Below are 11821 nucleotides of genomic sequence, written 5' to 3'. Positions count from 1 at the left end.
AGAGGGCTACCAACTGGCTACAACTCCTTGAAGGGAGGTTGGAGCCAGGTTAGTGTTAGTCTCTTCTCCCTAGGAGCAAGGGACAGGATGAGAGGAAATGGCCTCGAGTTGTACCAGGGGGAGGTTTAGGTTGGACGTGAGCAGAAAGTTCTTCCCCAAAAGGGTTCTCAAAGACTGGCACAGGCTCCCCAGGGAGGTGGTTGGATCCCTGTTCCTGAAGGGGTTTCAAAGAGGCAGATATGTGGTGCTGACAGACATGGTTTAGCTCCAGCCTGATGATCTTGAAGGTCTCTTCCAAACAAAACAACTCTATGTGTCTGTGAGTCTATAACTGACTGCCAGCCTCTTCATCTGCCAGGCACAGGGGTCACTTGTCACCTCCCCTGCTCCGGGCAAGGAAGTGTGAACAAGCAGCCCCACTGACAAACAAATAGAATACTACCTGGAGGGAGTCAACTCATTCCTGAGCAGAAGGTTGTTTTATCACCCTCTGAGGTGATAATGCTCGGGGCCAAACACTCTGCAAGCATGCCAGAGCAAGTGGGCATCCAAGAACCTTCCTTTATTCCCCAAATCCAAACAGATCACAAAAAGGGTCAGTCTCACAAGGCAGGCAACCAGCACTTGAGAGAAAGCACACATGGAGGAGGCTGTGTCCAGCACCACACCACATTTATTTTGTATTTAAACTTTCCTGGACCGTAAAGTGATGAGCTGCACTTGAGGCAGCAGCACTCTCACTACATATGAGACGAAATTGTTTGCTTCTTTCCAAAGGTGAGCAGGGGAATCTTAATCATAGAAGTCATCAAAGTCGTCTGCCTCTGGGCTGCTGGTTTGTGGGCGCAGAGCGGCCTCAATCTCAGAGCTGCTGTCATCAGATTCTCCCCAGAATGCTGAGGGTGAGAAGAAAGAATTAATTACAAAATCTTTTCCATGTTTCTGTCATTTCCATCACAGACATAATAATTTCTGAGGCATACTGTGAGCAGCAGGGCCAGGGAAATGATTGCCCCCCTGGTCTCAGCACTGATGAGTGCTGTGCTCAGGTTTTGGGCACCTCACTACATGAACAACACTGAGGTGCTGAAGCAAGTCCAGAGAAAGACTGTGAGGGCTGATGAAGGATCTGGAGCAGATCTTCTGAGGAGTGGCTGAGGGAAATGAGGGTGTTTAGTCTGGAGAAAAGGAGGCTGGGGGAAGATTTCACTGCTGTCTACAACTGCCTGAAAGGAGGCTGGAGCGGGCTAGAGGTCAGTCTCTTCTCTCTAGTTACAAGTGATAGGACAAGAGGAAAAGGCCTCAATTGGATAGCAGAAGAAACATTCCCTGAAAGGGTTCTCAAACACTTCAACAGGCTCCCCAAGGAGGTGCTTGAATCACTGTTCCTGGAGGTATTCAGAAGACACATAATTGGTGTTGAGGGACATGGTTTAGCACCAGATTTAGTAGAGAATGGTTGGATCCAATGATCTGGAAGGTCTTTTCCAACCAAAACAACTCTATCATTTTATGATTTTACAGCCCTCTAGGGGAAGCCAAACCCCACAGCTTATGGAGAAGCTTTGAGGTTTGAGGACCACAGGCCTAGGTGTGGACACACCACGCTATCCATGCCTTGTGGTATCTAGCATAGGCACAGCTGTAGCCAAACACTGGGCTCATTCAGGGCCCCACTTCATTGTTCCTCAAGGTGGCTTGAGAGAACATTTCCACTCCAAGCAATTTACTTGACCAGCTGCTGCCTGAATTACAGCTTTGTCTATTATCATCCCTCACTTTCCCTCTCTACTTGACTCTGTAGTGAAGTCACACTCAGAGCATGACATCACAGAGTTGGCTTAAAAATGGCAATGATGTGACAAAGGAAGAAAAATCACCACTTTGTGACAGGACCAAATCCAGACTGACTCCAAGAAAGCCCATGGCTTTCACAAACAGCTCTGGCAAAACAGCTCACAGAAATTAAAAAGAATCACATTTAAATTTGGAGAGTCAGGTTTGACCTGTGGAAAAAGAAGTGGAAAACAGGGCACAGGGAGAAGCATCAACCAAGCCAAAACTCATCTCTCTACCTGTTCCTGACCCCCTTCAGAGGGCTGCTGTTTGTCTACAACCAGCACAACAGTGACAATGCTCCAAATGAGGCACAAGAAGCAAAAGGAGAGACTCAGGCAGCAGGGGAGAGGAAATTTCAGCTCATGTCTGAGGCATTCAGCTAATGCCTTTGGTGCTTTTGATGGCACCAGTCACATACACATCTTATCTACAAATGCAGCAGCTGCATCTTTCATCCTGTATCACCGGCCCCCTGGTCTGCAGGTTTGCGTTCAGCTGGGAACATCAGAGCATTGCCAGCTGCACCCCACGCTCATCCAGCCCTTGACACCTGGGAAGAGGCTGAAAGGCTCCAAAAAAAATGAAGGAAATGGGCTGGGGATGTGAGAGAACCTTTCAACTGGCACCAAAGCAGCCATCCTTTATGGTATCCTTAAATCAGCTCAGGTGCCACACCTCCAGAACATCTGAGACTATGCCTGAAGCTGAGCTCCAGGCAAAGAGCTCGCTGCTGCTGGCACTGAGGCTCCCATCAGTGGGGGAAAGAGGGGAAAGAAAATATGCAGAGCCCAAACACCAAACTCCTGCTAGCCTGGGGGGAAAAACTGTTCCAGATGTTTAGTTCTAGGTTCACCTTTGTGCACCTTCTGATTGAGCTCTGCAACACACGCTGCTGCTGCTGCCCACCCATATTCCAAAGATCAATAAATGTTGGGATTTCCTTTCTCTAGGTTTTCCCCTACCTGCTCCTCACTACTTTTTAAGCCCTGAGGCATAGATCATGACTCTTTCCACACCATATCTGCGCACTATGAAAAGTGTCCTCTCTGCTCTGGGATTTGTCATCAATGTTTGCTGGCTCTGGTTTTGAGACAGGGAAATTCCACCCTTTCCTATCTCCTTATGCCTACCTTGGAGGTTTCCTACAACATAAACTATACTTGGATTTTAAGGAGCACAACTTTGGCTTCCTACCTTTAGATTTTATGGCTGTTTCCACTCTTCTCCTAATTTCAGGCCTGTACGAGAGAAAGAGTTCAAATAATCAGCACAGTGTCACACAAAAACTCTGTGATGTCATAGAAGTCAAAGAATTTAAGTGAATTCTTTACTGTGAGGGTGAGGAGACACTGGAACAGGTTGTTCAGGGTGGCCATGGATGACCCCACTCTGTAGGTGTTCAAGGCCAGGTTGGATGAGGCATTGAGCAACCTGGGTTAGTGGAAGGTGTCCCTGCCCACAGCAGAGGGGTTGGAACTTTAAGGTCCTTTTCAATCCAAACCATTCTATGAGTCCATGAATTTGTTTTGCAGACACTATAAGATGGATTACAAAAATACCAGTGCCTTCTGCAACCACATCTTTTTTGTTTCCTTTCCTTTTTTTTCATATGTACTTCACTTCACTTAAATGCCCTTTAAAAGGTGGAGAGTTATCATGCAGCAGGCTTGCTGGCCCAGATGTTCAGGCAGCTTGCACTGGAGTCATTCCCTAGTCACAACACCAGCAGTGAATTAAGGACACAAAGAAGCAGAGCTCCATCCATCTCTTGCAGCCTTTCAGATAATGCAAGAAAAGAAAAAATCCAAACACAAATAAAAGCACCCCCCCAGTGATGCTCCCTGAACCTCCCTGTCCCCTGTCCTGCCAGCATCCTCCTCCAGCCCAGCTCCTGGGTTCCCATCACATCCTACTCAGCCCTATGTAAATGCACGCTTGTCTAGCTGCCTTTGATCTACCTTGATGTCTATGCAGTGGCAACTCCGCTGTGTTAAATGCCTGCTCTTGTGTCTGGAGCATCACAGGCCCTTTTGAATCCCTCAAACAAGCTGGAATCATTTTGATCTTTTGTGTGTAGTGTGTGTATTGTGTGGGTGCTGTGAAATAATCACACGGGGGCAATGATGCAGGAGAATTAACTGTTATATTAACAGTCCTGCAAGAAGCTCTGAAAGTTAAGCTTCAGCTGATTTTAATAAGGAAGATCAAATGGGAGAGATTTGTGACATTTCTGTGCAAACTAGTAAAACACAAGCAAATGTCAAGCTGCTAGTGGAAGCTGTTGCCAGAGCCAAAATGGGACTCCATCAGCTATCAAAAATGTCAGACAATTCCACTCATTTGATGTGAAGACACAGCAGCCAATATGGAATTGCTTAAAGAGGAGAGTTAAAAATAACCTGCCTCTTATTGTGGAGCCATTTGTGAAGTTGGGGGGGGGAGGGAGATGATTCACAGCTTGTCTTACACCGCTATATGCAGTGAGGATTCAGGATTGCATCTGGAAAGCTGAACTTAGAGCAGAAAGAAGTTTCTTTATGTTAGAGCAACTTTGCCTTTAAAATGTGAGAAACCTCACAAGGTTCCTTCCAACCTGAGCCCTTCTACAGTTGTTTAAATTATTCCTTTGCTATAAGCTGTGACTGCCATAAGCATGCAGCTAATACACCCAAAAATTCCAGAAGCAGAACATTAAATGCAACCAAAGCACCAAACTGAGGCTGCAGTCCTAGTAACAATCCTACCTGACAGCAATGTAATTAAATATTATTTTTTAAAGCAAAACACTTTAAAATATTGGCCTTAAATATTTATCTGAAGACCTGTGCCTTCCTGCTTGCTCACTCAGACCCTGCCCTGCAGTGCACTTCAACTTCTCATTCAAAAATGTTTCCAACAGGATTTCTATCAAGTGTTTTAAGCTGGAGTCTCTGAGTTGAGTTCTGCCATACACTGAACCTAACTCTTGCTTGCTTTGGTGTGATTTCATGACCCTCAGCATCCTTCAGGTGCTCCACCTATCCCAGGCTTAGCCTGTAAAGATGCACTCAGGAGGCTGCACCTTAGGCAGCTGCATTGGGTTTTCCCAGAGGATAGAAAGCACTTGTTGCTGAGTGACAGATTGTGAGGTGACTTCTGTGGCAGGATGCAGAACCATTTTATTTTCCAACAGTTCAGGTAGCTGGCAGGTACCACTTCCACTGCCTGGAAGGAAGGTATGTGGAGCTGTGTTGCTCAGCAGTGCCAAGAGGTCCCCAGAAGTTTCTCTTCTGCTTCACAGCTCAAGCCAGATCAAACACAAGACAGATAGTCTTGGGGGCCCAGAGGGCTATCACACACCACCTGCCCAGGTCACAACACTCCTCCTGCACAACCTGGAGCACTGTAATGGTTGGATGAGGCCTTGAGCAATCTGTTCTAGTGGGAGGTGTCCCTGCCTATGGTGGGGGGTTGGAACTGGATGATCTTTGAGGTCCCTTCCATGATCCATTTCATGAATGTGCTCCGTGTCTGGCTGAAAGCCACTGGTCTCATGGAGAAGTTGTGGTGGTCAAAGATCACCATGGCTGTAGCAGGGTCTGGAAACTTTTCCTCTTCTATCTCAGCATCCAGTGAAGAAAAAAGGTCAATGCTGACAGGACAGAGGGAAAACAGATGCTAACCCATTCATTTGCAGAGGTAATCCACCACACATGAAATGGGCTTCATCCCCAGAAGAGCACAGAGCTGCAGCACTGCACCTCAGGAGCTGTGACACAGCAGCCCATAAGGAGAAGAAAGAAAGGAGGAAAAGGACATCAGCATAGGCTTGACACGAAAGCCATCAGCATGCAAACACGGGGGAGATGGGGAAAATGAAGCTAGGACATGAGAAAGGCCACGCTGGACATCACAGCTCTGCCAAACCAAGCCCAGAAAATGCTGTAAGATAGCTCTGTAATGGAGAATAAAATCCTTAGACTGGGTCTGAAGTGTTAGTCAAGGCTGGTAAGATGCAAGAAAAGCTGGACACTGCAAAACATTCCCATTCAGGAACCAGCAAATTCAATCATGGAAGTTATCATCTGGTGCAGTGAGCACACAATAAGCACAGAGACCTCCCAGAGAAATTTTAGGAGTATAAATGAAGTAAGGCCAGTTTCACTGCCTCGACTAATCCCCTGTCGTGACCCTTCCATATCCATTTATACATTTGCTTCTTCCTTAAAATAATTCCAAACTGAACCCAGGCTCTGACAAAGAAAAAACTCAAATCAGTTTAACTTCAAAGGGCCTTTTAATCTCTCCTTTACTCTGATGAATTGAGCTTTTTGTATTGAAGAAGCCACAAAAGTGAGGAATGAAAAAGCTCAAGGAAAGTATTTTCCCCTCTGCAGAGAAAATTAATATTAAGAGCAAAAACCGCACAACACAGACCAACAAGTGCCAAGTTAATAAATAAAGGTGGCTCACTGAAAAAACAGAAACTGTTTACTTGAGCCTAAGTATCTTACAAAAGTACCTGTCCAAATGATTGTCTTTTTTCACTTGACAATAAACACCTAAATGCAGAGAAAATAAAAATGAGAGACATCGAATTGCCAAAAAAATAAAGAGACAGAAAATTGCCCGAACACAGAAAGAATAAAAGCCCAAACCAAACAAACTCAAGAAAAACACCCCAGAAAGAGAACTGACAGGTTTGGTCAGAAAGCCAAGCAGAATGCCAGCGTGTAGAGAGCTAGAAGCCTGTGCCTGTCCTGTGCTGCAGCAGCTCGCTGCCAAAAACAAGCCCTCGCTGAGAACGAGGGGCTGGAGCTTCTCCCCAGCGATCCATGAGGAGGCAGAGTCACAGATCCAGCTTCAAAAAGCATTTTTGGAGACCATCTAAAAGCCTCCTCACCACAACCGAACCAGGGCTCAGTGCCTCCGATGCAACACTCAGCTGGGCTCCCCTGCGGTCCTGTGCTTCCCTGCCGGCTCCTGCTGCAGCCTGACAGCTCTATCATTTTCTGCTGGTTGCTGACTGCAACTCGGGCATCAGTGAAGAATTTCCCACCATGGAAAGTCAGGGTAAATTAACCAATCCGCTCATCATGCCAGAAATGGAGGTATAACACTGCATTTAATAACACTGCATTTAATAACACTGCAAATAGGATGAGCTCGATTTTATAAATCCTTGTATACTACCAAGCCACACTTGAGACTGTTCTGTTTAGCTATACCATGCTGAAGAAGAAGATCCTTGCCCAGAAAAACCATTGACACAAAGTAGAGAGCTGTAAGGAAGCTGTGGCACAACAGCAAAAATAAACTGGTTCCTCCATACTATGAAGACAGCGTGTTTAAGAGACATGTGGCTGCCTCTCTCCTCAACCCACTGTTTGCAGAGCATCACCACCACCTGACATTCCCACAACAGCTGAACGTTAAGATTTCGGAAACGAAGGTTGCAAAAATCTCTCTAATATCAGGAAAAAAATACTGGAAGCTTCCTAGAGAAGTGATCTGGCACTTCAAAGTACAGCAGGAAAAGAAAACGATCAGACACAGGTTGGTTTCAGGGGGCAGCTCTCAGGAGTGTGGATTTCTTGACCAATCCCTGCCACAAATGTTTGGAACCTCTCCTTAGAGTGAGGTTCCCCCCCGCCAAGTTCAGGTTTGGAAGGTGGGGCTGAAGGGGATGCAGGGCTGGATGCGCGGAGCCGGAGTGCCCCCCGATGGCCGCTCCGCCTCGGTACGGAGAGCAGCAGCAGTGCGCCGGGTGGTAAAACATCGCCCCCGAGAACAGCGAAGAGGAATTATTATCTGCTAACTTTTATTTGCATGTCATTACGTCTGTGTTTGGCAAAGGCGGCTTTCGGCTCAAACCTAGCCTTCGGAGGCCAGCCCAGATTACACCCAGAAGACCAAGTTTAAAACGTTTCACACCGTGTTTATGTTCTGACCAATTAAAACCGCGATTCGCTTCTCATCTGACACAACACCTTTAACCTCCAGATGATGGTGAAAGGGGACGGCACAAACGAGCCACCTGAAAAATAAACTGCCTGCACCCAAAATTCCCTGTTCCCCACCCAAACCGAGGACCTCCGCCGGCTGCGGTGCCACACACAGCGCCTGCCGCTCGCCTTCGCCCAGACGTTTCCCTCCTGACTTCCGAGACCTTTTCCCCCACGCAAAGCTGCGATTTAACGCGCTCTTCCCTGCTGCAGTGCGCTAACTCCTCACACTAAAGCTGCATCTCCAGGCGTGGAAATATTCCTAAAGGAGAAGGCGGCAGGAAAAAGTGGGTTTGCAGCTGAAGGCAGGCCAAGACGATATTTGCAGGAGGAGAGGAAGCTCTGGCATGCACCCCCGAACAAAAGGGAACAAGTGGTCTTTACTCGGAGAGCAGCTTCCTATTAAGACTCGCTCCCTCGTACATTATGCCTTTCATCCCCACTCAACCACAAAATGATTTTGCTGTAGGAAATACAATGGCAGAAAAAGATTTACATTGAAAGAATCTTTAATAATAAACTGTTGCAGATCTGCCTACTTCCCCGTGATTTATAATACAATAAACATTGGATTCTATTAAGGCTCATGCACTGAAGACATGCACTGAAAAACCGAATATGAAAGCCCTCAATTCTTCCCGTCTCCAGTACCATAATAGTGAAATGAGCATGGATAAATGTGCTAAGAGTATCTCTTTGCATCTTTTATAGCTTGTGTGTATTAATCTGTAAAGCTTATTAAGAAAGTCATTGCTATGCAAAGCAGCACCCAATCCCTTTCTCTCGCTTTTCAACAGCATGCAGTGTGGAGCCAATGGGACCGGTCCCCGGCCCCTCATTCCGCATTCATAACATGCAACATTTGCACAATGTATCTCTCAAAGGCCGCTGAATAGAAAGCCTTAATACTCATGTAAACAACTGCAAACCAATTACTTAATGAATCAGGCCCACACATAATGAGGTGCCAGACAAAGAGCTATAAATGCATTTTTGCGCCCCAGCCTCCTCTTTAAAGTGAAATCCCTCAGCTGTAGTTTGGGCTTAACTGGTGCATCATAATTATTGTCTGGGGGACATCAGAGGAAGCCATGTTTTCTATTTGGGTCCGGCGGGGTCCTCTGCGAGGTCACTCATCAGCTCGGTGACAAAACGCAGCAGAGGAGAACTCACAGAACGTCCCCCAGCAGCGCCACGCAGTTATGTTTATTCTCAAGTAGTGGGTTTCAAGACCACTTGTAAAAGCAATAAAGCCCCAGAAGTGACTGCGGTAAGTGGGAGCGCTCCGATGTGAGCGTAGCGAAACTGCGCCCTGCCTGGCCACGGCCTCCCCTTCCTCACTGCTTTCCCCACTGCTTTTGCTGCTGGTGCCAAGTGGCCCAAAGCAAGGGCGGGCATTAAACTTCACACCTGGAGGGGCTGCAGAGTTTTTGACTTGTTTAAGCTGGTCTAAGAGATTTGGTGGGGGGTCTCAAAGCGGAATCATGACGTGCATTTGCTTCTCAGCACTAGAAACTACCAAATTTTAGGGCAGACTGCATGATTTAGTGTCATGGTATAGCTGACTGGAGAGTTCAGTTCTGGGCCCCCCAGTTTAGGAAGGACACTGAGATGCTTGAGCGTGTCCAGAGAAGGGCGACGAGGCTGCAGAGAGGCCTTGAGCACAGCCCTACGAGGAGAGGCTGAGGGAGCTGGGGTTGTTTAGCCTGGAGAAGAGGAGGCTCAGGGGTGACCTTATTGCTGTCTACAACTACCTGAAGGGTGGTTGTGGCCAGGGGGAGGTTGCTCTCTTCTCTCAGGTGGCCAGCTCCAGAACAAGAGGACACAGCCTCAGGCTGCGCCAGGGGAAATTTAGGCTGGAGGTGAGGAGAAAGTTCTTCACTGAGAGAGTCATTGGACACTGGAATGGGCTGCCTGGGGAGGTGGTGGAGTCGCCGTCCCTGGGGCAGTTCAAGGCAAGGTTGGATGTGGCACTTGGTGCCATGGTCTAGCCTTGGGCACTGTGGTAAAGGGTTGGACTTGATGATCTGTGAGGTCTCTTCCAACCTTGGTGATACTGTGATACTGTGACTGTGGAGGTCTCTTCTAACCTGGCTGATTTTTTGATTTTTAAATCCATTACATATAAAGTGAAAACAATAAAAAAACCTACGCAGCACGTAATACAAAAAGCCAAACCCATACACCATATGAACAGTGCCTGAATAATGCAGAAGCAACCAAGCCGGAGCCAAGATGTCAATAAACCTCATGTTTGGGGTGGCTGCAGTGGTTTTGACTTATTTAGATTAACTTGAAGTGGATTATTTGTTTCAAAGCATCATCATTGTGGATCAGCACACGATGTGCACTTGTTTCCCAGCACTAGAAGGTATGACATTGAAAATATGTTCACTTTGCCCTAAAATCTATCACAAATAGTTTGAAAACATAAAAAAAAATCCCCACCCAAACCCACACACCTCATGAACCTGAACCACACGAAAAATGTGGAAGGAACTTAAGCACATTGTTAGCAAGCAGTGTAACACCAGTAGTGGGAAAACAGTTTTGGAGACGTTTTCTTCTTAAACAAAAAATAGTTCATTTTAAATTCTGCATATGCAGATGCTGTAAGCAAGCTCCTTGGGGCCTGACCCTTCTTTTTTTCCTGCTGTCCTGGGCTTCAGTGAACGACTAAAAGGTAGCATTTATTTAAAAATTCATCTGTGGGAGCACCCTTGTGTTTCACAGCAGTAGGCAGCGTGACTTGGAACATCAAAGTTCCAGAAGGTTTAAAAAGAAAGAAAAAAAAGACATTGAAAAAAAGAAGACTTTGAGCATAAGAATGAATCCTCTTGTGCTACAGCCTGACCTGTCTTTACTGTACTTGAGGAGAGTTACAGAATTGCCACTATTTTAACCCAAAAAGCAGGATACCACTTGTGGAATTGAAACTGTCTCTCCTATCACGACAGACCTCACTAACGACAGTGTAACAAAGCTACAGGAGGAGTGATGTGGTACAAAAAGGAGGAGTTAAACATTTATCAGGCTGCTTCTGAGCCTCTTCCTGAGGGCTACTGATGGCAGTTTCCAGGGCAGAAGCCTCGTGGCTGCGGCACCCACTCGCTGGGCTGCTCTAACAAGGGCAGATCAGATCTAAAGCCCGGACAATATTCCATGAGATGGCTGTGTTACATCCCTTTTTCTGCTGCTTCTTGACAACTAATTTGATTCCTGCTCTTTGATTGCTGTTACAGGTCATCGAGGAGTACAAGAAACATCTGAAAGAATGGCTCAGGGACCCAATGGGAATTACTGCAGCTTGAGGAAAATTCACAGATCAACTTTTTTCTTCTTTTAAAACAAACCAACCCCTTTAGGTACAAGTAAGACCATTAACTAAACATGCTTAGTTGAGGGCAAGAAAGACATGGTGTAAATACCTCAGTAACAAATATGACACACACACTCCCACACACCTTAAGGCCATGAGAAGTATTATCTAGTCACAGCTCGTTTACATTTCAGATAGAGGAAGAAGAACCCCACCACTTTATTTCTGGGACTTTCCGTTTCATGCCTGCCTCTTTCCTGACAAGTCCTATTGTCTAGCCCGAGAGCAGCCCTACTGAGAGCAGCTGTACACGCTAATTTGTGGTTCACTGAGATGTCAATTGAGTCTGAAAATGAGAAAACAACAGCTGCAAAACAATACCTGGCTTTGGCACAAGTATTTTGTAAGGTGCAACCAAAGCTGAAGATGTTTTTATTAGGTAAACAGAAATGCAAACCTTAATCCTAGACTCATTGAAAAAGTAAAATTAAACAAGGAGTTTCAGTCCTTCCCTGCCAGCATTTCTCACTCCCCAGAAGCATTTTCAAATGGGACTGGGTGTAACAACTTTACCTTGACAAGGGAGGACTTCGTTCCTTCGATGAAGAACTGGTTTGTGAATGCATTTCTTGGCTTCCTTTAGATCTGGAACTGTTATCACTCTCCCAACCTGTTAAGT

The 11821-nt window shown here is 46.3% G+C and overlaps 1 protein-coding gene across 3 annotated transcripts in view; it reads right to left on the bottom strand.

The window, feature by feature from the left end:
- Positions 1 to 655: 655 nt before the first annotated feature.
- Positions 656 to 11821, bottom strand: part of KIZ (kizuna centrosomal protein) — a 69235-nt gene continuing 58069 nt past the window's right edge. For 2 of the 3 annotated variants that reach the window (XM_064145716.1, XM_064145715.1), the window contains exons 13-15: positions 11716 to 11812; positions 3034 to 3077; positions 656 to 896 (exon numbers count right to left, since the gene is read on the bottom strand). In XM_064145716.1, coding sequence (XP_064001786.1) covers positions 793 to 896; positions 3034 to 3077; positions 11716 to 11812 — 245 coding nt within the window. In that variant the 3' untranslated portion in view covers positions 656 to 792. Of the gene's footprint in view, positions 897 to 3033; positions 3078 to 11715; positions 11813 to 11821 lie in introns of those variants that run through there. The other variant, XR_010302746.1, reaches the window with a different exon arrangement.

The sequence above is a fragment of the Pogoniulus pusillus genome, chromosome 7 (genome assembly GCF_015220805.1).
Source record: "Pogoniulus pusillus isolate bPogPus1 chromosome 7, bPogPus1.pri, whole genome shotgun sequence".
NCBI classification, from domain to species: Eukaryota; Metazoa; Chordata; class Aves; order Piciformes; family Lybiidae; genus Pogoniulus; species Pogoniulus pusillus.
Note: the sequence above shows the minus strand (reverse complement) of the source record. Positions and strands in the feature narration are given on the sequence as shown.